Below are 27,861 nucleotides of genomic sequence, written 5' to 3'. Positions count from 1 at the left end.
AAAAAAACCCAAACCAAATGCAACAACCCAGTTTAGAACACGATGGACAAACCTTTTCTCTCAATAGGATACCTGAAAGTGCTTTTCAAACTACATTGATTTTCAGTTTTGTGTATAACACCTACAGCATGTTTGATTTATGCAAGTACTTAGTTTCAATTGGCATGTTCTCTAGAATGGCAACATTGGCATCAGTGAGGTTCTGTGAGGAGAAGAGAAAAATTTGTGTAGATAAAACTTAAGTGAGAGAGTCAAAGTAATTAATTTAGACGTCCTCTCATTGAATTTTTAGTGCTGACACATACCTACCATGGCATTTCCAGAAAGCTTCTTCTGAGAGAGTTTTAACCACTTTGTTATCTTAAAATGCTCATTACGTTACTCATTTTACAAAAGCTCCAAATTTTGCTATATTTTGATTGTATATATTTTTTCCAATTTATCTTAATTTTATATGTTGAATCATATAAAATTAAGATAAAATGTTGAAATAAACCATTTCTGTAATAGGACACTTTTTGATTGATGTACTGGAGCTGTATTCCTTTATAGAACTCAATCCCTAATCAGATATTCACATCTTAAGTGCTTCACTGGATCCCTCCATTACTCTTAAATGCACAGTCTGAAGTGAGTTCTGGTTTGCAAAGGTGGAAGTTTTATGGCAGCCTGACATTCCTGACTCTCTCAAGGCTAAGATCGACTTTTGCTAAACCACTTACAACTCGGATGTGCCAGGCAGAGAATTTAGAGTTGACAATTTGATTAATCTTCTTTGAATTATAGTGGTTTCATGAATCAAACTTCAGAAGGAGCTTCTTCTTTCCAAATAATATTAGGAGGATAGAGTAATGCTTTTAAAGTATCTTCCTTTTCAATTTGGGATTTCAACATGCAAATTCAGCAGATGCCCAAAGCAAGCAGACAATGGCAGCATCACAAACATTTATTAAAAACACTCCACTCTGCTTGGGTAACATGGCAAGAGAATGAAAAGGTGAAGGAGGATCTAGGAGAGCTCTGCACAGAAGCAGAATTAGCAAGTCATGAGATATCACGTGGCTGTTCTCAGACTGAAAGGCTCTGTTGATTCGATTTATTCATTAGGGCTTTCCAGTAGCGTAGGTTATTAAGTGGGAGAAAGTAGGGTATATTACAACTTACTTTTATATTTCCTTTCCTGGAGGATATTTAGCACCACAGAAGCAGAGAAAACTACTGAAGGTACCATGCCACATAAATGGGAGAATGATAGGAAAAAGAGCAGCAGCTCTCTGAAGATGGATCAAAAGAGCAATGCTGGGAACAGGAAGTCAAGAAAGTTTCGCTCCATTTCAAGATCCCTCATACTCTGCAATGCCAAAACCAGCGACGATGGGTCAAGTCCCGATGAGAAATGCCCTGATCCCTTTGAGAACTCTACCAGCTGGGGTCAAGAGGATTTTGACTGCTGTCCCAGAACTCAGCTGCCATACACAGCAGAGGCAGGGGACAGCCCACCTGATCCTCCATGTGTGGTCACCAGCATCCTCCAGTCCAAAGCTGCAGCAAATGAGAACTGCAACAACACGAGAAGAAAGTTCCTCACCAAGGTAGGCAATTCGTGCTGGGCATTGTAATGTTTCCCACTGCAGTAATTCCCAAATGGATTAATTAATATTTCCCAGGAACTTAGGGTTCTACTTGGCTGTTTCAGAGCCTACGAACCTGCAATGTTCCTGCTCTGCATAAAAGGCATGAAAACATCCTGGCTTCCCTGCTGTGCTGTTGCACTCTGCTGATGCACAGTCTGCTGAAATCAGTGTGCCTCTAGGCCACTATCAGTGTTCAGACAAGTACAGCTGGTGTGTTCTATCTGCAAGAGACTCCAGCTCAAAATATAAACCTGTCACTGTAGCAAAGTGTTCTTGTAGTGTGATACCTTGGTATCTCACAAGCCAGGCAAGCCTGGATTATATTAATATTGTGTCAGACACACGAGATTCAGTAGGCAGATGCTCTTTCCCTCTGATTCAGGAAGAAGGTAGTGGTGGCTCTAAAACCACCAGAGATGTCACATTTCCTAGAGATGTGAAAAGTCTAAGAGTCTCATATTACAATGTTATTCTTTAATCAGCTATGTGAACCCAAACATTCTGAACAATTTTTCAGTCTGAGCAAGATATTTTAGATGGCTTTAGAAAGTTCTTTCAGTAGGATAGCCTAATTTTTCCACTTTCTCTCTACCTGTTGCTGTGATGTGTAAAAGGGACCTCACTGCAAGTGTCATCCTGGCACCTCCTTTGTTACCTTATGCCTTTTATCTATGCAGATACATGCTTATCTGAAAGAACCGATTCTTTCACCTAAATAGTTTTCCTTGTATATTCTAATTTATTTTATATAAAATAAAATATATATTGGCTAAAATTAGACATCTATGTCTAAACACACAGTGGCACAAGTGGTACTGAAAATCAGAATCTCCCCTTACCCTTGATGATGACCACAGCATGCCCAGCATCACAAAGACTGCAGCAGGATGAATGCAAGTGTTTCCACCCTTGGCAAAGCCCCAGCAGGAAGACAAAACCAAACCAACTTGCTATTGCATTCTGACAGAAAACAAGACCCAAGTCCCAAAATTCACTCAGTCCCCTGCAAAACCATGCCAACTCCTCCTTTTTGGAAACAGTCGTTATGCACCCTGCTGATGTCTCTGTGAGTGAAGAAGGAGCTGGCCTCTGTGCACTCCCCCATCTTTTCTTTTCAAAAGCTGAAGCACTTAGGTGGGTGTGTGTCAGCTGCCACAGTCTATTTCCTTGCACATCTCTCAAGTGTGCAGGGCTCCAATAACTGCTGTGATCCATCCCCACATGCAACTCCTCAGTATCTCATCTCAGACTGGAAGTTTAGATTGTTTGCTTTTATAGCTGGCAAGCAGCTAAAACAGGGATCTGAGGAACAGAGTAAGTCCCACAATGCCTTCGCACATATAAAAATAGAACTGCTAAGGATATAAATCCACTCTTAGGCTGAAGCATCAGTGTCACTGAAGAACATGTGTCGGATGCTGACATAAATTAGTCAGCAGCTCAGTCCCTCACAGCAGCATTTGGGTTGCTTAGTGCTGCTGTAGACTATGAGTACCATTAAATTCCCACTCCAGAGCTCTCATAGCAATCTAAACCTCTTCAAATGCTACTTGCTAATCTTCCATACCTTTCAGAGTCATGGATCAATGAGTGATTCTAAAGTCTTATCTTGGCTTGCTAAGTAAGATGAACATTGGTAACAGCCACACAACCCTTTCCTGTGCTGCTGAGGCTTTCCCCCTGGAGTATGAAAGCAGTGATCTCTACCTTCCATATGGCAGAAGCCTGTCAGAACAATCTTCTGTACCACATGTCTTACAAAGCTTAAGCCTTCTCTTCAAGAAGTCAAACAGGCATTTTTTCATGTCCCAGTGTAATTCTCTCTCCTCCATCTAAATGTGACACTTCAGAAATTCATGCTGTGTGACTCAGAGCTGAAGAATCCTTGTCTTTGTTCGAGAAAATTGATTCCATTCTTTCTGTGGTGTTCTTGAGAATATTCCACTATTCTTCTCCTTTCCAGCACCTCCAGCCCTGAGCGTGACTCTGAAGGTGTTAATAACTCCCACAGAACTGAACAACTTAATATTGCTGTCACAAGGAAGGAGAGAAGAATGCCTAAAAGTGCTGCATGATTTAATGCTCCCTGTACATTTCTTCTCCAGAGTAAGGGGGAACCTGTAACATCAGTATTCAAAGTTCAAATTCCTTTTTTTCTGTTGAAAACCTTAAGTGCCTCTCTGAGCCATACTCTACTGACAACATGGGATATACCATAAGCAATAAGTTATTAGCAAATCAGTGTTGCAGGACTAAATAACAGATTTTTTTTTCCTTCTCTAGTATTCTGTCAGCAGTGAGAGCAGATGAACTGTCTTTTAATTCATTTGGCTTCAGTGACCCACTATTCACTTAAACTGGCTATTCCTTGTCACTTGTCACTTGTCCAGACACTTTATGAGATGAGGTGTGCTTGGTCTGGTATGGTGGACTGCCAGCTGGTCTATGTATAAACAAGCAGATCTCCTTTACAGTGTGCCTCTCACAAAATCAGCAATTTTCACATGGCCTGAAAGAAAAGAAACCAAAGAAATGGTAAGCAGTATCTGATACCCTGAGCACGGACACAGCAGGCACTGTGGAAGATGTCTTTGCCTGCTCAGACTGAAATCACTCCAGTTGTTGGAGAGCTGGACAGGAACAGATGATATCAGCTCCTTCAGAGAACAGCAGGCTCTGCTGAGTGTGAGAGCTGCTGCAAGAAGCACTTCTGCTACTCCAAGAAGCATTTCATTACATCTTCCCAACACTCCCAAAACCCTGGGAAGTGCTGAGAGCTACAGTGGGGCCGGTAGCAGGGTTGAAATAGCATCTAGAATAAACTAGAATAGAAAAGGGTTGGATTCTGATGAAATAAATACAGGAACTAAGTTGACCTGACTGCATGGCTCTACTTGGTTCTAGAAACTTCTGCACCCTTTCTTCCTTTAGTCCCTAACTCTCTGCTTGAAGAAGAGAAAAGGCAAAAGGTAATTTTTCTCCTTTGGTCATCAGCAGAATATAATTTATTAACTTGCCTTGATGCAAACACCAGTTAGCTGGCCCTTTGGTACCAGGACAAGTGCTATGGCAACACACTGTAATGTCTCAAACACAAACCCATGGGCGGGATGTAAAACCAAAGCCAGGAGAAGAGACTGCATTTATTTAGATATTTATGTGTTCTCCTCAGTTTTCATACTTCTCTCTTTCTGTCTGCCCAGCCTTCTTGCTTTTGGTGTACATCACCAGGTCATCCTCAGAGCCAGCTGGGAGAGGAGCTGTTCCATTAATACAGCATGTGGTGCAAAATGCAGGCCAGCAAAGGCTCCCAGGAAAAAACACCAAAGCGCAGATGGCAGGGGAAAGGTCCTTCTGTAACATCTGATGTGCTGAAGTGTCAATCTAGGGCAAAGCTTGATCTCATGCCCTGCTCCTTGCATCATCCTGGCTTTCCAGCTTCTGCCATTTTACTGGTTTCAAAGGGAATATGCTGCTGGGAAAATGAATTACACCTACTATAAATACTTGTAAAAGACCAAGGCATTGGGCTAGGGTACATCAGAGCCGGTTGAGTGAGTTTATGCCAGAGAGACTCTGGCCCTTTCTGTCAGAACTGATGCAGAAAAAAATTAATCCTTGAAGAAAATCCCCAAAGACCGTATTCTCTCAGAAATCCCAGCCATTTCACAGTCATAAGAACTGTGAAAGACCAGAAAAACAAAATATTTTAATAAATTATTGTACTGCTGTTAGATATATTTTTCCTTTTATTTTTTCCTTTTTTTTTTTAAACCAGCAGTCAATTAGCTCATTGTCATGCACTTGGTTAACTGAGTCCAAGACCTTACTTGAACTAGCCTTGTATAACATTTCAATTCAGACAATCTAACTACTGTGTCTTACTTTAAGAGCGCACAAAAGTTTTTCAGTTTTCCACAGATGCCATGGTTACCCTTATTTCTAAACAACATCTGGAATTAGATGTTTTGAGATGGGACTCTGGGTTAGAAATGTCTAATGAAAGCATGAAGGAAAAAAGAATCTTTTAAACGACAGATAAAAAACATCCTCAGAAGCTTTGCATTTTGGATGACAAAAAATGGGAACAAGAAGAGAGAGTAGGCCTGGATGTACCAATTATTTTTCCAGAAAAAACACAAGAAAAGTTAATCTATTCTCACCTGTGTAACATTCAAGAAGGCTCTTAAAGTCCTTTACTTTTTATCTTTCAGCCAAGCAGACTCAGTTTAAATACAAATTTTGATTTGAGTGGAACGTACAATGCAGATAAAAGTTTCCTCAGAGTCCTGAAGTGCTGGAAGACAAAGAAGAGAGTTTATTCACTGGCAGAAAATATACGTTTAAATATATATTCTAATAATGAAGAGACAAGGCTGACCTAGGATCCATCTGCCCCCACCTCAAAGCTGACAACCTTCTTTTAGCAAATTTTCAGTACTCACTGTATTCAGATCTACAAATCCCCTTTCAAAACAAACAGAACACTTTAAAAAGGAAAAGAATGTAAAAATAAATACTGTCTTTACTCTTGGAACCATCAGCAGTATCTCTATGCATAAAATAATCAGAGACAGGAAAAAAAAAATTAAAGAACTAAACCCAAAGCAAATTGACTGTGGGCACAAGAATTGGTCAAACATTTATTTTTCTGAAGAACAGCTTTTATTAATTTTATGTCATGTTGCAATAACTTGGATATGAATATAATGATCTATATCCAGGACCCAAAAAATACAGATGTTGACAACATACAGATATTTGCCACATGTCCATAGACCAATAAAAACTTCTTTTTTTAAGTAATTCACCTAAATGAATTGCAGCAATGACTGAGACATGGAGCTATTTTGAAATGTAGCCCAACTGGGTAATATGACTACAAATCTAAACAAAAATTTTTCCCAAGATTTTTCTGCTGTGTACAAGGGATTTAACCTCTACTTTTCTAGTGACTAAATGCATGCAACTTACAGTTTTTGGAAAAATCTTCCTATCAGATTTGGTTTGGTGATGTTTCTCATGGATGTCCCAAAAAAACCCAGAATTTCCAGCCTGGCACGTGTCCCATTGTACAGAATACAATCTCTTCCCCAAAAGACTTTCATGGTGCTGCACTGAAAAACCTCAGAGCCAAACCCACTGCTCTCTGTGATGTCCTGTGAAACTGGGCAGAGACACAACACTTTTGGACAATTAATTAGGAGGGTATTTAGAAATATGATGAACACGGTAGCTATATACTGTGAACAAGTTATAGGAAAGGCAGGACTCGCTTTTAACAGGGATGAGTTGGGGACAGTCTGAAAAGGCCCATGAAAATCAATAAAATGAAGTGTGGAGAACAGCTGTGCAAAGTTGTGTGTGTGTCTGACAGGTGTCTGTGAGAAGATATGTGTATCTTTCAAGAGAGCATTTCACAAGAGTAGGGATTCCTAAGAAGATAAGCTGGCAAGTCCAAACTTGAATTCTGACTACAGGAAAAAGAAAGAAAATTACTCTTTTAAACACTGAGTTTTAAATACCATTATTCTTTCACAACAGCCCCAATCGACAAGCAGCTGACATCTCAGAAATACTCAGCCAAATGGCAGCATAATTTCCTGCCTTTAATATCTATCTCACATCTCTCATGTTTTACAACAAGCACATCACCTTATTGAAAACCCTGTGAGTTTCAATGGATGCTCCATGTATGCAGAATCTGACCTCTAATGTCATAATCATGCCTGAAATAAAGGACAGTGCAAACAAACAGAAAAGGGAACTCACATTTTTTGCTACTCAAGATCTCAAATTTTAAAGCATCAGAATGTTAATCTTTATTTTGTTACCATGCCGAAGACTTCAAAGAACTGCCATAAGATCATTAAAAAAAAGGAACATAATGTAATCCTGATTTCAAGTAAGCATTTCCCAAGATATTTATCTTGGGTGAAAAGTAAATATAAAAGCTCCAAAACTAATATTAGAGCTCAAGCCAACTGGTTTAAGATAGAACTCTGTCCATGCTTATATCCTTACCAACATATTACTCACCAGAAAAATTCTTAACGAACAAAAAAAGGCTTCGTAAAATTCAGACACTCCTCATCAAAGGCAGACAATCTGGAATGTAAGCAAACCCACAGAGTTAACGAGTCAGTCAATACAAGTATAGCCCTTATCCATTACCTACTGAATTCAGCCCAGGGCCCCAAGTTAAGTATTTCATTCATTCACAGATTTACTCTGGCAGGTTTCAGAATGGGAGCCAGGCTTCGGCAGTCAGCCTGAAAGATAACCACCTTTATTGACATTGCTGTAATTTGCATTTTGTGTTTGCTGTCAGTTACGAATGATGCAATACCTATTGATTTTTGGTGAAGCAGCACAATGATTCTCATCCTCAGGGCTGGATGAACTCTGCCTAGGGAGGAAATGAAGCCCTGCTGGTGGTGAAAGTGGCTACACAGCTTTCCTTGTGCTCTCAGAGGACTACAGATTACTGGAAATAGTTTATGCACTTTGACCAGGGGCCCTGGGAGCAACACAGACAGTTGACCACTGTTATGCTTTGTGGCCTGTCCTAACATATGAAATTTGCCTCCCCTTCAGAAATCTATACCTCAGTCATACAAATCTCTTGGGAACAAGCCTGGATCCAGGACACACTGAGTGCCCTCTTCACTTTGTGGAGTATGGAGAGGCTGGCGAGGGCAGAGGAGGTGGGTTCAGCTGGGAGCAGAATAAGTGAGAAATGAATGATTCTCTTGAATCAGGAGAAATACTAAACAAGTGGAAAAGAAATTGTGCGCTAACTTTCCAGCTTTCCTCATCTCTTTAAAATTTTTAGGTGTTCACATTTGTGCCACAGGAGAGTATTTCCTAGTCAAATGTGTTGTGCTTCATGTGCTTAGTTGCTCCATTCTTTGCTTTCCATACATGTCTCAAAGCACTACTTCTCCTTCTGAATGGCCCTGTGTTAATGATTCATAACTGCATTAAAGATATGCTTAAAATTAGTCCTCCAGATGCAATGCAGACTACAGCAATTTCAACCAGTCTGGAGTGGACAAAAAATTTTCCAATGCTGCAGACCTCTCTGGTCCCCTGCCCCCACTTAACAAGTCAGCAGCAGGGGTGGAGCATCTAGTGTTTTGTATACACTTATTTTACTTATTTTCCATTCAGACCTCTTCTGTTTTCCAGAGCATTTAATTTTCTGGCGTGTGTTTATTTTCCTCCCTGTCTATTCTTACAATAGCTAGCATAGGCAAAGTTTACCCAGTTACTATGAAAAGTCTGCTATTTGCTCTCTTCCCTTCATGCAAAGGGACACTATATTGTAATTCTTCCTTCTTGTAGCCAGAAGCCACTGAAGTCCTAAGGAAAATAACTTCTGTAAAACACTGACTCTATAACACCATTGTTTTTTCTCAAAAGGACAGTGTTAAAGGCTCCTGTTCTCCTGGGAGGCAACTGGGTTCTAAAGCCTTTCTTAAAAAGGTTCAGAATAAGTGTAAGTAATTTTAACAGTTTAAGTACATTTTTGCTCATGCAAACTTTTATCTTCTGGATCAGGATAGCTGCATCTGCAGGCTGTGCTCAACATCAGGGACAGGCAGCTCAGGAATCAAGCTCTCCCGGAGTCCGAGATGTGCATCTTTCTGGAAAGGGTTAACAGGCAGCCATGTGCCTGCTGAGGGCCCAGCAAACAGGTACAGTACATGTGGAGTTAGCTAGTTATTACAGAGACATTTGTTTGCACAGAGTTTGCACAACCAGCTTTTTGTGACAAACTATGCCTTGAAGCTCAGTTCCAGAGAAAAGAAATGATGTCTGGGAATCATTCCTTACATTGCTTCCAGTTGGAGACATTGGAAGATTGTAGAAAAATAAAACTGTGGCCACTCAGGGATCTCTGTTGCTCAATTACACCAAGAAATAAAACCTTGAAAAAGAGAGAGTGTACATAACATCAGGTTTTCAAATGGTGATTCCTTGTCAAAGGGCAGTGTAGGCTGGCATCTGTCCCACAAGGCCACTGGAAAGCAATGTGAGCTAGTGTGACAGGAAGTAAATGTAGTCTTTGAACAACTTTTCAGTACAAGACAGTGAGAAGGGAGGAATGTCTTGCCTGAATGTCAGCTGTGAGATCACCAGGCAGCCAGTGATCACCAGGACTAGGCAGAAGAGAGCAGCAATGGGGAAAAATCCTAGCAGGGGATGGGGGTATCACACACCCAGGCACCTCATGGCAGCCCAGGTCAAGGCAAAGGGAGAACTGAAGCTGACTCCTCAGATAGTGAGACAGGTAGCACATGGAACAGGGATATATTATTCTGTGTGAAATAATATACAAATGTTTCTTTTTTTTCCTTTAAGGGATGGTTGCCTGACCCCAAGGGATGAACTGTTGGCACTAAATGTACAATCACTCAAAGACTTGTCCAGAAAGGAGGCTGAGTCTCTCATTCCCCCACCAACACAGCTGGTGAACATCATGATGGCTCACAAAGTAAGCATGAGCAACTGTGGGGTGATGGGACATTTACTTTAGAGAGGAGGGGAATTTGTTCATCAGACATTTGAAGATGGTTTTGCCTTTCATGACAAAACCCAAAACCTCCTGTGGTCAGACTCTGGTGACTATCAGCATAGCTTTTTCCCAGATAAACAGAGGCTGTGGGGAGGCTGAGGCTCTGGGAAACTCTAGCAAGGGCTGTTCAAACCCTTCTTTTAGAAACACACAGCTTGCCAATATTAATTTTCCATTTAGAAGTTGAAGAAAGGCAGAAACGTATTTAAGGGAAGATCCACGCATCCCAGAGAAGCCAGAGAGCAGGCCCTGTAACAAAGTAGTTCTGTGAATCTAGGATCCATAGTTAATAGCAAATGCTTTTCAAGCTAGCTAGCTTGGCAAGAGAAACACTGCAAAATCACTTTCAAAATTCATCTTCAAGGATCTTCTCCGTGTTTCTAATTCTGAGGAGTTCCCCAAGGGAAAAGCCCTAGTAGGATTTTGCTACTTGGCAATACCCCCACCTGCTGTCCAAGAGGAAAATTAGCATTCCGTAAGTGCTCTGACACTGCTCCTGTCTCAGCTCCTGTAGAATAACACTGAGCAAAAATTTGGCATTTTGTTTTATTTATATCAGTTTCCATATGGTGTCTGTATTTAGTAATGTTCTTCCTTTAACTGAGATTCCCTCAGGATCAAAATAATTGTGCCACAGAAACAGGATCAGAATCAGGACTAGCAGGAACCACCCAGAAATTATTCCTAAGATCTACTGTTATTCAGATGTGATCACGTACTTATTTCCAACAGTTCTAAAAACCTGCATTTAGAAAGCTGAATGGAGCAAAATTCATTATTTAAAACAAATAGGAGAATAAAGGAGAATGCAGCCCAAATTTTGCTATAAAAATGATTGTAACAAAGTAATAAGATAGCAATAGATTCAGGTCCTTAGACAAAATGAACAGAAAATTAATTGGACACCCTCAGTTCGTCCAGACAGATTGATGGATGGGTAAGATATAGCCATGCTTATCTAATTTCTGGAGGTAGCTGATATTTTTCAGGTACTCAAGCACCTTAGGGAGGTGTTACAATCAAGAGGAAAATTCTTAATCCCATTTTATGCAATGGTGGATATGTATCTAACTTCTGATTCAGAGGCATGTTTTTTAGTCAAAATACAATCTGAGCATTTAAAAACCTCTGAGGACTAAGTTTAAGAAGTTTCAAAAAAATCAGTACCTTCCAGTTGGAATCTCCTGTTGCTTTTGAGAATACGGTCCCTAATTCTAGCATTTAAAAACTTGTAGATTAAATAATGAATTTTGCTCCATGTTTTTTTTGATTCAGGCTGAAATCCATGCAAGACAAATTAGAAGAAATTTATTTTTTAAGAATAGATCACTTTGGAAGTTTTCTGCATAGCAATGGGCTTTGTTTGTTGGGTTTTTGTCTGTTTTAGGAAACACCAACACGTAAGGAAAGGCCTTTGGAAATACAGAATGGTTTTCTGCACGGTAAGGCTGCATGCCAGCGGACTCGCAGTAACTCCACCAGTAAGTTGCAGAGCAATAATCTGTTTTCTTGCAATACTCAAGGGCTGCAGATCACCCCGTTGTGTGATGGTACTATGGTGCTAAAAGAAATGTTGAATGTTGTCCAAACTTATTCTGGGATCCTTAGCTAAGAATTGCTGATGCATAGAATCATCAGCTGCTGTATTCACAACATCCTGCAGCTAGGTTTGGTGCATAAGGTTTGCATTTTATGGTTTGGGCCTTTTTTTTTATGGTGTATTCTAAATAGGCCAACACTTTTTTGGTAGGGAATTCATGCTTTTTACTATATTTAACATTAATTACTGTCGTCAAAGTGACAACTGAAAACATCAATCCCTTCACATCGAGATTTACAAAGGGAAAACCATTTCTGGGTAACGTTTGCCTAAAACGCCTGTGCTGTTTGTCCAAGCCTTGTGCAGTAACTGGGCTCTCTGCCCACCCGGCAGGTGCGAGCCCGCTCTGGGCCGGGGCTGTGGAGGGCCCGGCGCCGCGCAGAGCTGGGCCCCTCAGGGAGCGCCCGCCCCACGGCCTCCACGCCGGCCGAAAATCGCTGTCACAGCAGCTGGACTGCCCTGCAGGGAGAGCCCCGGTGAGTGCCACAGAGACACCTGAGGAACACACAGTGCTGTCCCCAACAGGGCTCTCCGCATGACCGAGGCGCGTCCTGACAGATCCCCTCTGCCCCACAGGCCCTGCCAGGGTGATGGTCACTCTGCCTCCTTTCTGCCCCCGACATTTCCTCTGTGAGGGGTGGGAGAGCAGAAAAGGCACCGTGCCATTTCTCCATGTTCTCCTTCCCATTGCCCAGCAGGTTCTTTGGTGTGGCTAAATTCCCAAGGATGGTTTACACCACCCCGCTCTGAGCCCCAGTGCTGCGCTGGCCCAGCCATGGCTACAAGTGGATATGGACTGACCATGGCCCCCACTGAAAGAGACAGATTTAAAGACCTGTTAAAGGAGGCTGGAGACTGGCTCAGGTGCTCTCCAGATAGATGCCAACTGATCCATGAGATGCTGGGAAATGTTTCGGGCATTTATGGTCCCCAGACTCAGACCTGGAGGAGGAGATGGCGGCAAAGATCCTCACACTCAGCTCCCACCTCCCTCCCTGCTGTACCCTGCCTTCTCCTGGCCCACCATCAACCCTGAGGGACCCAAGGCTTTAACAGGAATAAGGAGGCTGCAAACCAGAGCACAAACCCTACCAAACCACACCCGAGTGCACAGAGAGGTCCTCAAGGATTCACTGGGATTCCTTCTCCTCAAAGCTCCTGCATGGCTGCCCATTTGAAGAGGTTCCTTGGCAGCATACTGGCTTTGGGTATTGCTACCCACCACAAACAGAAATTAAAAAATACACCTCACACAGAAACAAAGGAAATTTGAAAATTTCCTGTTTCAGATTCAGAAGACCCAGACCAGAATAAACAGTCACCCTGGTCAGACAGAGGAATGCATTTTGGAGACTGTGTTTTTGGTGTTGCATACCTGTTCACCTCTTAGTCCCATTCCAAATCCCATGTTGAATAGATAAGCTGGTTTTCATGTCAAAATTGAGATTCTCGCATATGCAGAAACCATAATTTTGGCCGATTCTTCACTCTTCAACACCTGTTAGTTTCACTTTGCTGCATTAAAAAAAAGCAAAAAAAAAAGCGTTGAACTCTCTCAGATGTGTAATGAGTGCAATTAACTCTGACCCTGCTGAACTTCATGCATAGCTAGCTTTGGGTAATGACTTCTGTCAGTGCTTAAATTATCTTGTAATACCTAATTCCGTGTTGAAATAGGAGGTTTTCATTAAACATTTCACTAAATATTTCATTAAAACTTTATTAAAATGGGGCAAATCTCAGAGGCTGAATTTAGGAAATCCAGCACAAATTCATATTTTGGGGAAAATGCTGAAAACAGGTTTGGTATGTGCCAAGATAAAGTTTTTAGTCACAAGATGAAGGAATGATTTTGAATGTCTTGATTCTAGTTCAGTTCTTGAAGGCAAAAATGATAATACTTGTTCATGTCCCCTAATGACCACAAATGGGGTTTTGGCATAGGGACTCAAGCCAGAGCACAAATATATCTTTCTACACCATTTCACCCCTTCAAGACCCAACATCCTAATTTTTCTCCAATTTAGTCCCTACAGGACAAATTCAGTGAGCAGAGATTTTCTGAATAACAAATGGCTTATGAAAATTACAAGGATTTTTTTTTAAAGAATTCTTTGTACAATCAGTTATAAGGAAAAAAATTTCAAATAAACAAGTTGCTGCAATGTATGTTCAAGAATGTCTGTTTATGCATAAAAGAAAATTGTTGGTTTTGTTGGTTTTTTAATGTTCACAGGCAATTTCGAGGCCATCCAGATCCCTAAGTACAGCACAACTAGTGCACACGTCCTGTGGCTCACAGGCTTCAGTGATTTCAAACATTGTATTGATGAAAGGACAAGGGAAGGTAAGACTGGCTCTGTTGATTTACCATGAGTTTTACTTCTTGTCACAAATGTGATCTGCAATGTGCAGAGAGGTGACTGCACGTTGCTACTTTTGGGCTGCCAGTTCATATCCAAGAAAAAATTTAAAAAATAATTTAGACATCTTCCTATGTGCATACAATGTGAATTAATTGATTGGAACAAACAAAAAGCAAAATGTGAGAGGATTCTGCTGAATCTGCTGAAATTTCTGCTGAAATTTCCCTTTACTCCTTCTACAGGAATGTGATTGACTATTTTTCCATGTGTTATATTGCTCCACTGACAATACTGCCCATGTAGGTAATGCAGAAGAAACTGCAAATGAACTATTATGAGAACTGAACGTGGATTCTCACACACTTGTTCTTCCATAAATTAGGGTTTGGGCTTCAGTATCGTTGGTGGTAAAGACAGCATCTATGGACCAATAGGCATCTATGTCAAAACCATCTTTCCTGGTGGAGCTGCTGCTGCTGATGGAAGGCTACAAGAAGGTGGGAAATACCTCTTCTCTCCTTTTTCCCACTTCCCAAAAAATGACACTGAAAGTCAGATTGAAGCTGAAATGAGTCATAAGTGACTTTTACACCTGCATCCATTTTTGTATTTGCAAGAGTCCTTTGGAGTTTATGCATGTTATCACGTAACTTATTGCACAATACAGTAATAGTGATATAATTTTTTCTCTTTCGAAACAGGTGATGAAATCCTGGAACTGAATGGAGAATCCATGCATGGATTAACACATTATGATGCTTTGCAGAAATTTAAGGTTATGTATTCTCCCTCCAGAACAACCTCTGGTTTTAGACACAATGTGCATGTGAGCTCAACCCATTCACTCACTCTCTGTTCTTTCCAGCAGGCCAAAAAGGGTCTTCTGACACTTACAGTCAGAACAAGCTTCAGCACACCTCATTCTGCTTCCAGCTGTCAGTCACCCCTCCTGTGTCAGTCACTGAGCTCCAGTACATGCATAACCAAGGAAAACAGCTCTTTCAGCTCAGAAAATGGAGCATTCTCCTTAAATCCTACAAAGCCCAATGACAGGGTCATAATGGAAGTTACCCTAAACAAAGGTGAGTGTTGACATTAACTGAGCGCTGCCAACAAAGCACTGACTGACAAACCACTGTTCATTTGCTCCTTGAATGTCTTTCCTCACAAACCTGATTCTTTTCCTGAACTGTTTTTTTTTAATACACTAAATTAGATCTTGGTGCCTGTCAGTACTAACAAGTATCTATCAACAACTGGATTTTGAACACCATCTGTCCTCAAGAGCCAATCACAGAGGATTTTTTGCTCTCAAGCATTAGAGTCACATGCATATCCTTCATTTGAAAGAGTAAAGCTCTTGCCAACAAATGCCTCTTATTAAGCAGACTGTGCAGCTCTTACCCATAATTAGGCAAGCAGTTAATTTCACTCTTGAAAAGGCTTTAAACCAAATAAAATAACTATCTACATCTTCTTGTAGTTCTTTCACCTCCTCTCCAACTGTCATCATCTTCTATTTAGAAACAACCACTGGCACAATGAAATAAACTTTTAAATATGGGAACATCAGAGCAACAAACAAAGCAAAGCCTCTATGAGGTACCACGACTTACCAAACACACAGGATGGGATCTGACATCAGTGACTGTCCACAGCAGAGAGGGTAAACTCACAGAAGTCTTCAGCTCTATTATATAAAACAGAAAGAAAACTGAAATGATGTAACAGTAGCCATATATCCTTAATTTTAGCTTTTTTCCCCCCTCTTAATTTTAGCTCCTTAATTTTCTTTCTATTTTGTCTCCTTGTAAAGTCATTTGAATTCTTCTGTAATGACAGATATTTTGCAAAATAAACCTGCAGTCCATTGTGTCTGTAACATTTTAATCATGAGGAGGACAAAAGCCCCCATAACAACCCCACAATAAAACAATAGAAAGGTACAGAAAAATGCAGTGGAAGCAGCAACAAATACTGAATGTGCAACACTCATGAGCACAAGACTTTGGTTCTGGCTTGTGCAGAAAAAAAGAATTAAATTTAATTAATTTTTAAGAAGGTTCTTCAATAGTTTGCTTTGACTGTTTCTTATGGACTTTTTAAAATTATTATTGATTCTTTCAGAGCCAGGTGTTGGCCTTGGAATTGGGCTGTGTAGCATCCCTTACTTCCAGTGTATTTCAGGGATCTTTATTCACACCCTCTCGCCAGGATCAGTGGCACATATGGATGGGAGACTCAGGTAGGATGAGAAAGGCTGGATATCTTAGGTTACAAATTTCTCATTGATCTGTTTTATGGGTTTATTTTTGACCTATTTGGGCAGGAAGAAATTTGGGAATTTGGTGTTTAAAGCACATGTGCTATTCTCAGGGTTGGAGCATGTCTTCGGGATATGTGAGATTTTCAGAAATACAGTAACCCAGGGAAATCTCTGCCTCTTGTCCAAGCTGGGCTAACTTTGAAGGTATTAGACAAGCTTGTAGCATGGCTACTGGAGGAGACCTCCAAATGAGAAAGTATTTGGAAAAATCTAAACATATGGCATAATTTGGCTTGTTTGAGCACTAGATTTTTTTCCTAATACAAGCTCCTCAAATTCTATCTCTTCTTGCCCAATAGAAAAACAGATTTGCTGAAATGAGCTTAAGTGAGAGTGTAGAAATTCACTTTCAGAGATTTTTGACCAACTAGTAGTGTTGAACATATTGAGAATTGAACAGACCACAGCAGTTTCAGTGTTTTTGATCAAAGTGAAGGTGTTCTGTAATTCTCCTCTCTAATACTTTAGCTGAAAGAACTGTAGTCTTAAATTATTTGAATATTTGCATGATACAAGTCACTACCTTCAGTCAGGCTCTTAATGTGTGTGAGAACTAGAGCAGAGCAAGGCAATCTCAGTTTCCATATGAGCCAAATTTGGATTTCATCTGTAAAGATCGAGTTTAGCAGATTTTGATAGTTTGTCATTGGAATTTTTCTCTTAATGGGTTATTCACGTATGTAGCAGAAACATAACATCCTTTCTGAACTTAAAAACCACTAACATAATATAAAGACATGAAAAGTGAAGTGCTAACTGGAAAGGAAGGAAGTAAGGTGTAGGTGGAAGCAGCAGCTGAGCTGCAGACAGCAGAAAGAACACCAAGTGTGCACAGCTGAACATGCAGAAAGCTCAGAGGTTGCATGCAACATGGCAGATCAAAACCCCTTGGCATCCAACTCATTCCCATTACATTCTCTGTAACAGGACAGAAAGACAGATTTAATCTGTAAGAAAATTAATTAGGTCGACTTTATGAATTTGCTTTTTTTATATTTTCACATGAGTGAGATGAGGTCAGGAGAAAAATCTTTGTTTACATTCTCTCTTTTTTTTTTTAATATCTCTCTAGGTGTGGAGATGAAATTCTTGAAATTAATGAAACTTCAGTACAAAATACAACCCTTAATGAAGTTTATGCTGTGCTGAGCCATTGTGATCCTGGTGCAGTACAAATCATTGTTAGCAGACACCCTGAACCACAGGTAGCACAGTCTGTATTCTTTCTGAATTTCAAGATAGAACTAAGAGGGAGGAAGTGCTGATCTAATACAGGTGGAAAAATGTTGACTACAAAGATGCTGATCTCTTTATGATGATCACTGTGCACACACAAAAAAATCTGAGATATGCATTCTCTTAAGTAGAATTATTTAAGATTTGAAGATCACTGGTGACAGTCTTACATGAGGTTCTATGCAGTGAATAAAGAAGCTACAGAAATAACATTTAAGGAATAACCCAAAACATAATTCTTATGTAAGAAAGAATTGACAATGATAAGTAAATAATTTGAAAGAGGGAACATACCTCCCCAAGAAGAAATGTTTATACACTATCTTTCAGTAATTAAAATTTAGGTCTTGCTCTGCCAATATTTATAATTAAATTAATATTGAAGTATAAAGTTTTATTCCTGCAAGGTTTTTCAACAAAATCCTTCCTAGCACCAAATACTGTATAAATTATTATTAAGTTTAAATTGTTACATAAACTATGGTGTATTGAGTTACCTTATACTGGTAGATCCAGGACTCCACTTCTAGTGAAATCTGCAAAAGAATGTTTACCTTTAAAAGGTCCCACTTTACCTAAATAGCCACTAAAAAGAGCATATCCATATATATACTTCATATACACTAGGATTTATACAAATATAATGGTGTGCAATTAACTCACCTCATGAGAATAAAATGGCATGATATTTCCTAGGTGTCTGAGCAACAGCTAAAAGAAGCTGTTGCACAAGCTGTGGAAAGCAACAGATTTGGAAAGGAGAGACACCAATGGAGTACTGAAGGTAAGGAAATAAATGCATTCACTGAGACATGGTAATTTTGACTTAAAAGATGCCAAGGATGAGTACATGCTGTATTAGAATCCTTGAAAACAGTCAGGTAACCCAAAGCAGAAAGAAAGAGGAGGAAAGCTTACAGGACAGCCCCCCTAACATGTCTCCAATGATACATTACCAGAGTGATGAGAACAGACCAAGTCTGTCTGATTACCAACAAAAATTTCTTGTGCAAACTTCCTCTCACAGTTGCTCATCCTCTCCAATTCACAAGCTCTGCTTAGAGTTTTTCAAACCACTGTCTGTAGGTGACAGGACTATGACAACAAGGAACTATGAAGGTGATGCCCTAGGGCTAAACCTTGTTAATTCCTTTTTTTGTGAGGAAATGCAGTCATGGCTTGAGCTATTTGCCCAGCTCAGGTATGATAACCTCTTCCAGTAATGATACTGCTTTGAGTGTCTTCTAAAGAACCAACAGGTAACAGTTATCAGTAAAATGATAGTGCTGACATACCTATATATAAGGAGAATATTATTTGGTCATTCAGGAACTTAGCTGTTGACTCTTGACCCTACAAGCCTTCAATGCATAAATCACGCCTTTGCATCCACCAAGGATGGTACTTAGGGGCAGATTTCATCAGCTGAATCTTAGAAGCGAGCACTCTGCATGTACTGAGCAGACATTTTGTCCGTGTTCCTGGTACAGGTGCGAAGAGGCTGGAGATGAGCTGGCACGGGAGGCAGCCCTGTGAGAAGCACTCGGACAGGAGCGTGGGCTGCTGCAGCCGCAGGGCTCAGCGGCTCATGACCCGCTCCAGCAGCGACAGCAGCTACAACCCCCGGGCCTCCTGTGCCCCTGCTGCTGTGCCCCAGCTCACAGACTTGAAAGCAAGAGTACACAGCATAGATGTACCAATTACCCAGCAGCCTGGGCTGCTCTACTCATTCTCTGCCAATAATTCAGGGAGAAATTCCCCTCCCACCTGTAGTGAAGGTGGTCGAGCCTTGCAAAACACTAAGAAGTCATCAGAGATCCTCGTTAGAAAACCTAAATCATCAAAGCCCAAACCTCCACCAAGGAAATACTTCAAGCAGGACTGCACATGTGATGACCAGGGTAATGCAGACAGAAAAGAAAAGCTTGTATCAGAAGTGGCTGCATTACCTTCTGCAAGTGTGCAGGTAAAGTAAAATTTACAACATTTTTCTTGTGTGTGCATATTTTTGAGGCAGGGGAAAAAGGAAGGCAAAGTGGCTTTGCATGGCAGCAGGAAGAAGAGTAGGAAAGAAGGAGGAAAATATATATACATGTGAGAATGGGGGGAAGAAGATGAGTCTCTTCTGTTTTGAAAATAAGGTGTGTATCTTAGTGAAGCCAGTATAGCACAAAATGTTATGTTCAAAGTAAGGTCGGAAGGCAGAGAATTGTCTGAAGAAAATCTTCCATACTAAGGTATCTGAGTTAAAATCCCAGTGAGAGCAGCTGCAAGAACGAATCGGAGTCCCTGCCTCTCCTCACGAGCATGTGCCTTTGGTGGTAATCAAGCATGCTCTGCTCCCAGGGTTATGCCCTAGGCTGGGCCTGGAGGTGTTTACACAGCTTCTGATGCCAGCTTGGTGTGGTTCACCCCAACTCCCTGTGTCACAGAGTCATATCATTTATAGTAGTAGTCATAAAACAATAATTTCTTTGTTTCAGCAGTGGATTTTTATTGGAAGAAAGCACTAACATTATGTGCAGCAGGGAATCTTGGGCTCAGATACCTTTCTTGAAACCAGGAGGTATTAAATAAAACCATTTAAATTGTGGTGCACATACATCTTTGTTGATGAGCTACAGTATTTGAAAACAGTGTACATTTGTATATTTCTAAATTTCAGTTCCCTCTCTCATCTAGGACAACAGAGAGTGTTTCACTTTTGCATGAGTGTGAAGGATTGTGAGATCTGCATGTTGAAACAAAATTGTGGTTTGTTTAAAACCGAAACTTCTTTTCCTCAGGTTTAGCAATATGGCAGTAGAAATGAACTGCTCTCAATGCAATGCAAAGGAAAAATACAAAAAACAAAACACAGAAAAAACCAAACCAAAACAACAAATAACCAAACCAAACACAAAAAACACAAACTGCCCCCCCTAACCAGTTCCCAAGCTGCAAAGATCAATACAAAATTATACAGAGCAAACTGAAGTCCACATATAATGTTAATATCCAAAGAAATTTCAGTTAAGCTTCTTAGGTAAGGTCATTTTTACCATCCCCTAAGTAGAAACCACTGCTAGAAAATCAACTTTCAGAAGTTAAATTAAGGGCAATAAGTACTTGTTAAACTTACCACTCCCTGCAACTTCTTATTCTTCGTACTTAGTCATTCTAAGTGAGAAAACCCTAAATCTTAAGATCAATAAAATCCATGAAAAATCAAGATCTGTTCAGGAAGACAACTTCCTCTATTAAGATTGTCTTTATATCTGCATATACCCAAGAGAGAAAGTTTCTGGTCAGAATGTATTTTAGATCATTAAGAAAAGGTTTTATTAGTGCTTGAAATTTTTTTTCAACCCTTATTTCCCACAAATTTTGTATTAGTATGTCTGAGGCCTGCATACCACAATTTTAAATGGGGTTTCTAGTTTTTTTTGCAGATTCATATATTTTTTCAGATTCATATATAGTGTGGTTTGCATAATTGCATTCTGACACACTTCTCTTTCCTGTTTGTTCAGCAGGAAGTTGGAGAAGCAATGCTAGAGGGACATCAAACCGATGTAACCCACAGTGTCTTCACCACTTCTCCTACTGCATGTGATAAGGAGCACACAGCTGCTGCTCCAGTGGGCAGAGATCAAGAAAGAAAAGAAAAATTAGGTATGTTTAATTTAATTAACTTGTTTCCCCCAGCTAAATCTATAGTATTTAGTTTGGATTCCAAAATGGGTATTGAGCTGACTTCACTTTCTCTTTAAATATAGTCTTCAAACCATATCTCTAAATTTTGGGATGAACAGATGAAATTTCAAATTATTGATTAATCTCTGTAAAGAAAGGGAAAGTAGATCAAAATCAGCATAAGAGATGATTTATTGTAATTTTAAAAAATTATTAATCTTTGTCAAAAGAGAAAATAGATCAAAAGCAGCATAAGAGATGATTTATTGTAAAAATTGTTCATGGACAGGTACAGTATTTCTGTATTTCTTCAGATGAAACTGCTTAGTTATTCTGAACATCTCATATTAAAGCTTAGTTTTAGCATTTCTAACGGATATTTTTATGCACAATTTCAAGACCCTAGTGTTGCAATGGTACAAACCACTGAAAAGTTACTTTTTTGCTGTGCTAGTTAGAATTAAGGAAACTTAGTGTTAAGGGAACAAGACAATCTCAAGAGGTCTCTTACAACATACAGGCTTATGTAAAGTTATGGCTCAGATCATTAAAAAAAGTAAAAATGTTGCCTTAAAAAAAGTTCACACTGAAGCAGAAAACAGTACCTGTGCAGCTGCACAAACAGAACTTTGCTGCCATTCAGCTCCACCATGTCTAACATTAAAATGCTCAATTGCTCCATGAAGTAAAAAATATTCACATATTAGAATCAAGTTTTTACTTATCAGAAAAAATCAACTGGAAATGCCTGAGGAAATTTGAGGAAGCATAAATATAGAAGATCTTCCTATGATCCTACTCTTTTTAGAGTAGGATATACTTACAAATGTAGAAAATAAATGGTTTTCAAAAGAATTTACTGTAACACCAGATTTTTCTCTAGGCTGCAAAAAACATTGCAATTTTAACTTTCTATTTTAGCTGTTACATCCTGTATCAAGATTTCAGCACCCTAGAATTTCAGTATTTGTAAACCCTCTAAAAAAACAATCACGTATTTAAGTGTGCAAGAGCTTTTTTTTCAGTTAATTTCACTGTCTGAATTCAGAACTTATGGATCAAGAATTATGAATTTTTAAAAGCTGAAACTTTTTAGAAACTTCAAAAAAAATTATCAGAGGCTTGAATGAAATTCAAGGTTAATGAATTAATAATGATGCAGCAAGAAGTAGATGGATGGTTGTTTATAATCTATGTCTTTTTTTTTACAGGGAATCCACTTTCATCAATTCAAAGACCTGTACTTAAAAGACAAGCACGAGTAGATTATAGTCTTGATACAACAGAAGACCCCTGGGTTAAAATTTCTGACTGCATAAAAAGCTTATTTAATCCTACCATGAGTGAAAACAACGTCCACTTAGATTTGCAGCCTGGCATAGACAAAAAAAAGGAGAATCAAAATCGAAGCAGCTCAGAGACAGTTCTGAAGAAATCAGAATCAGAGGGTTCCAAAGTGCTAAAATCAGATGAAAATGACAGTGTGAAGAAGGGTCCTCCTGTTGCACCAAAGCCCACCTGGTTCCGCCAAAGTCTGAAAGGATTGAGGAAAGCAAATTCAGATCTAAAACCACAGGCAGATCAAAGTCCTCCCAACCATGACAGTGTTTCCAACAAAAAACAGCAATCCAGCTTCTCACGTGTGTCTCCTGGAGGATCATCAATAAAACAAAGAATAAGCTCATTTGAATCCTTGAGTGCTCCACAGTCACCTGAAAAAACCCCCCGAAGGTTGAGCCTAAAACCATCGGTGCAGAAAGAACCTTCTCGCCCTGCAGCAGGGGCAGAGGCAGCTCCAGCCTGTTCAAACCAACCCCTCCTCCCGCATTGTGAAAACAGCAACCAACAGCCACCTGTGGCCATGGCTACAAAGAGCCTGGATAGATCTTCCTCTCGCCGGGAGAGCATTGCCAGACCAGAGAAAACCAGCTCAGAGGAAAGCAACAATGCCAGCACTGAAAGTTCATCAAGTCTCCTCACTCCAGAGGCTGTTAACTCCCATCTTGTGTCAGTAGCGAAAGCACACAGCCTGAGGTCACGAAGCTTCCCTCTCACCGCTGCCCAGGCTTGTGAGATAATGAAGCCATTTGATGAGAAGTGTAGCAAAATCTATTCCATCAGCAGCCAGGTGTCATCTGCTTTAATGAAATCATTGCTTTGCCTTCCTCAGTCCCCAGCCTCTTCTGGAAACAGTGCATGGGAAACTCTGGACACAGTGTCTCAGTCCTCCATGGAGGAGGATGGGCCTTCCACCTCACCTGCAAGTGAGAACCACCACCTGGACACTGGCTTTTCCCTAAAGTAAGATACCATATTTAAAACTCAGATTTACAGATCAGCACTGGTGAGCAGCTGCACTGATTCACTGACAGATTAAAGTTCTAAAGTAGCAGCACAGAGAAGTAAAGCACAGACTAAGAACTTTTTAGAGCATGAAGGTTAAATGACTCCTGACTGCTAATCTTGTTTTTGATTTGTATTATATCCATACATAGATATTTCAAACATCCTCCTATTTAAGGAGCATTATTTCTAGTATCTCCACGATAAAGCAGATTTAAGTGCATTTGCCTGAGGCCATGAAATTTTTCTCATTCTTTTATGCAATGGATTGTACTTCCTTTAAGTGAACACGATTAATTTCCATTTGCCTGTATTTATAATAGTTGTAGGAGTTACCTCCCAAATTACATGCTAATAAGATGAAAAGATGACTGCTCCAAAATTGCCTTTTGCTTTAGTGGGTATGTTCTCTCATAGCTCAATGTTTCTTTTTTGTTCTTTTTACAATGGGACAGCCTCTCAGAGCTGAGAGAATACACAGTGAGCCTGGCAGACAAAGGGAAGGAGGAAGACAAACAGGAACAGGGCTCACCTCAAGCATCCGGTGTGTTGGGGCAGTCAGTCATCTCTCTGCTTTCCCCTGAGGAGCTGGCAAAGCTTATAGAGGAAGTCAAAGCCCTAGATGAAGAAACTTTAAAGGTAAACTTGCTTTTTATTTTTCTTTTTTCATGCATGATGTTCAGAAAGCTGTAGAATGAATGTGTCTGGTAAACTTTGCAACTTAATATTATGCTTATGCCACTAAGTCTCATTAAAAAATGTATAACAAACTTTCCAATCATTAAGACATATCTTCTGGGAAGTTCTTGACTATATTCCTTTCTCTGCCTAGGAACTTGATGATATTCATGTTACAGTTTTGCATAAAGAAGAAGATACTGGGCTTGGATTCAGCCTGGCAGGGGGCATTGATCTAGAAAACAAAGTGGTAACAGTAAGTAGCATCTTAAAAAATACTCTCAAATCAACCTCTATCTAAAAATATATACCTTACTGGTTTTCTACTACAGTTTTTGGCTTTTAGATAATCAAAGCAGGCAGCTGTATTGATAAGGTTGGAAGGACCACAGTGGGTGAAAACAGGTTCCTTCTGCACAGAGCTGCCTCTCCAGGTGTCTGGTAGCAGTGTCCTGTTGCCTTGGACACCTCCTCCCCAGCAGCTCTGAAAGATGAGGCAGAACAGAACACACAGCCCTCAGCAGGAAATAACCAACACCTTACTCACCTGCTTATAGAAGACCATGCAGGATGGTCTGGAGGAATGGGGTGGGTAAAATACATCAGGGGTCTGGAAGCTAGAGGTAAGTGTCACACCTCCTTCCTCTCACAAGCAGCAAGAGGGTCAGGAAGTAGAATATGCAAGGTACATAGCACAGGTAGCACAGTTTTAGCCATCTGGTACCAGGGCCAAACTGCTCCACTGGCTGCTTGAGGAGGGATGTGCACAGGAAAGCTTCTCAGTGCAAATTTATTCATCCTCCATCCTGAAATGTGATAGAAGCAACTTATTCCTGACAAAGAATGAAAAATGCAAATGGTGTAAAGCGTTAACCAAGGGATTTAGTGATGTCCTCTTTTCCTCTTCCCTTCTGTGTGTGTGTGGTGACTGGGCTCTTCAATAGGTTCACAAAGTATTTCCCAATGGCCTGGCCTGTCAGGAAGGAACTATTCAGAAAGGAGATGAAGTGCTCTCCATCAATGGGAAGTGTCTGAAAGGTGCAACTCACAGCGACGCCTCAGCAATCATGCGACAGGCCCGGCAAGCCAGACAAGCTGTTGTTGTCACCAGAAAACCCAAAGATGGAGAAAAAAATCTCAACGCTTCCATCAGCTCTAGTACATCATCAGTAGCAAGTGATGCCTCACAAGAATCTGGTAAGTTTAGTGGCATTATCTTGCAGCCCCCACTTGATAAGAGTTTACTCATCACCTGAAATCCAGGTGTTCATAAAACCAGCAGTGGCTGTATAAATCTGTGAACCCTGATTAAAGACAGAACAGTTAATAAAACATTACTGAAACAGATATTGAAATATTTGAAATAACTTTACTGAAAAGGGAAAGAATTAATGGATTTCTAAAATAAAAGAACTCCTAAAAAACCCAAGCATGATTCTCTATGTGAATTTCTGTAGATGTACAAAGATGGCTATTGTAGCACACCATCTAATTGAAGGTATAATGACAACTCAGTGAACAGTGATTCTTTATTCTAATATTGTTACATGACTTGTTCTCCATGAAAGAGAATTTCAGTTTGAACCAACAATATGCTATTGTTTGATATAGCAGGTGGCTACATCTGAAACACAGCAAGGTCAGAGTTTTGCAAAATATTTCACTTTCAGAATAGTTTTGTGTTTTGATTTGGTTTTGGTTTTATTTCTAAAGCATGAACTGGAGATCTGTAGCTTTATTTCCATACTGCAAATTAGCAGCCTAGTAGTCAATAACAACTTCATAGCTAATATGAAGTCAAATATTTTCCTTAGATTTCGTTCATTTAATAGATTTTTATAATTCTAGTAAATATTCTGCATTTCCATTCTCCCATTAATTCAAACATAACTTTCTTTCCCCAGCTTCCCAGAGGGCCTTAAAATGACATAATGAGAAATTAAAAGCTTTAGTTTTCTCTTTCATTTGGCAGTTTATAGGACCTTTACAAACAATCCAAAAGTTAATTTTTTGTAACAGATGTTTGAGCTTTTTAGACTGTGCGCAGTCCATGTGGTAACTTTCCATTTGTTTTCAGCCACTGGGGATACAATCTGCACTGTAACTCTAGAAAAAACATCTGCTGGTTTAGGATTCAGTCTGGAAGGAGGGAAAGGCTCTATTCAGGGAGATAAACCCATCATCATCAACAGGATATTTAAAGGTAAACACACTTAACATGTTCCCAACTCAGGCAGCCTTGTGGGGTTCATAACTGACTGCTGATTTATAACTGTGGAAATGTTATTTTTTCAAATGCAGCATTATATTGCTTGGTGCCAGTAATTTGCCTGCTGGGACCAGGTGGTTTTTAGCAAACATCCTAGTGATCCATTCACTAGTAAGTGAAAGATCCATTAAAGTTTCCTCCACAGAAAGAATTAAAGGAAATTCATTTTCTGTCCCCAGGGACTGCACTGGAACAGAGCAGCCCTGTTCAGCCTGGTGATGAGCTCCTACAAGTGCACACAACTGCCATGCAAGGACTCACTCGTTTTGAGGCGTGGAATGTAATCAAGGCATTACCTGACGGGCCCATCACAGCCATCATCAAGAGGAAGAATCACAGCTCTGTTACCAGCAAGTCATCCAAAACTTTGTAAGAGGAGGGATTAGACTACTGCCAATATTCAAAGAAAGGATTTTATTACTTGCAGGCACTTGGCTGCCTCAGCAAGATACTCAGAAAGCACCCACAAGGAGTACACTGGAGCTTACTGCCAGTTACAGAGAAAGCTGTCTGGGATTAACTAAAACGTGCAGGAAACGGGCATGATTCTTATTTCAAACTTCAGAAACAGATGTTACAAAGTGTATAATTATAAAATAATGACTTTGTTAATAATATAGTGGTTGTAATAAAATCCATCACAGCTATAGTACTCTCCTATTTTGAGCTATTAACTTAATGAGTAGCAGAAGCAGATCCTGTGCTGAATTTTGAGTGCTACTCTCCAAGTCCTGCTCCTTACCTTACCATCCCAGCAACAAAAAATGAATCTATGAGCCTAAAATTAAACACTGCCTTAGAGAATGGGTAGGGCAGAGAAAGGGGTTGCAGTTTTGTGTGTCAAAACATCCCCTAGAAAATTCCAGCTTTCCTATAAAAACATAGAACATTCAGGACAGCCAAAACCTGTAAAAGTGACTTTCTACTAGCAGCTGACAGAGCCCTCTCTACTGCAGCAGGCAAACACAGGGTGGAAAGGAGTTCTCATGGTATTCCAAGGGGGAGGCAGGAAGATGAGGGTAATGTAGTGGAAGTTTTCCTAACCTTCCTCTGGCCAGAAGAGTCAAGAGGACCACTGCAGGAGAATAACAATGCCATTCAGAACAAATCTTACCTTGTAACAATACTTTTTTCTTTTAAATGTCCATGTTAA

General features: G+C 40.0%; 1 protein-coding gene across 2 annotated transcripts; it reads left to right on the top strand.

The window, feature by feature from the left end:
• The first annotated feature begins 1,246 nt into the window (after positions 1 to 1,246).
• IL16 (interleukin 16) lies at positions 1,247 to 27,346 on the top strand. Of its 2 annotated transcripts, none has more exons than XM_066558752.1 (20): positions 1,247 to 1,592; positions 9,198 to 9,334; positions 10,002 to 10,110; positions 11,603 to 11,696; positions 12,149 to 12,291; positions 14,052 to 14,162; positions 14,564 to 14,678; positions 14,883 to 14,956; positions 15,050 to 15,263; positions 16,309 to 16,426; positions 17,580 to 17,712; positions 18,440 to 18,527; positions 19,234 to 19,709; positions 21,256 to 21,397; positions 22,630 to 23,719; positions 24,217 to 24,400; positions 24,594 to 24,695; positions 25,384 to 25,636; positions 26,517 to 26,642; positions 26,888 to 27,346. In XM_066558752.1, exons 1-20 carry the CDS (start codon positions 1,281 to 1,283, stop codon positions 27,079 to 27,081), a joined length of 4,215 nt encoding a protein of 1,404 aa, XP_066414849.1. In that variant the 5' UTR covers positions 1,247 to 1,280; the 3' UTR covers positions 27,082 to 27,346. The 2 variants fall into 2 exon arrangements, with proteins under 2 accessions (XP_066414849.1, XP_066414848.1); XM_066558751.1 differs by having other exon boundaries at positions 10,002 to 10,134.
• The last annotated feature ends 515 nt before the right edge of the window (positions 27,347 to 27,861 follow it).

This window comes from Molothrus aeneus, chromosome 13, assembly GCF_037042795.1.
Source record: "Molothrus aeneus isolate 106 chromosome 13, BPBGC_Maene_1.0, whole genome shotgun sequence".
In the NCBI taxonomy this organism is placed as follows: Eukaryota; Metazoa; Chordata; class Aves; order Passeriformes; family Icteridae; genus Molothrus; species Molothrus aeneus.
Note: the sequence above shows the minus strand (reverse complement) of the source record. Positions and strands in the feature narration are given on the sequence as shown.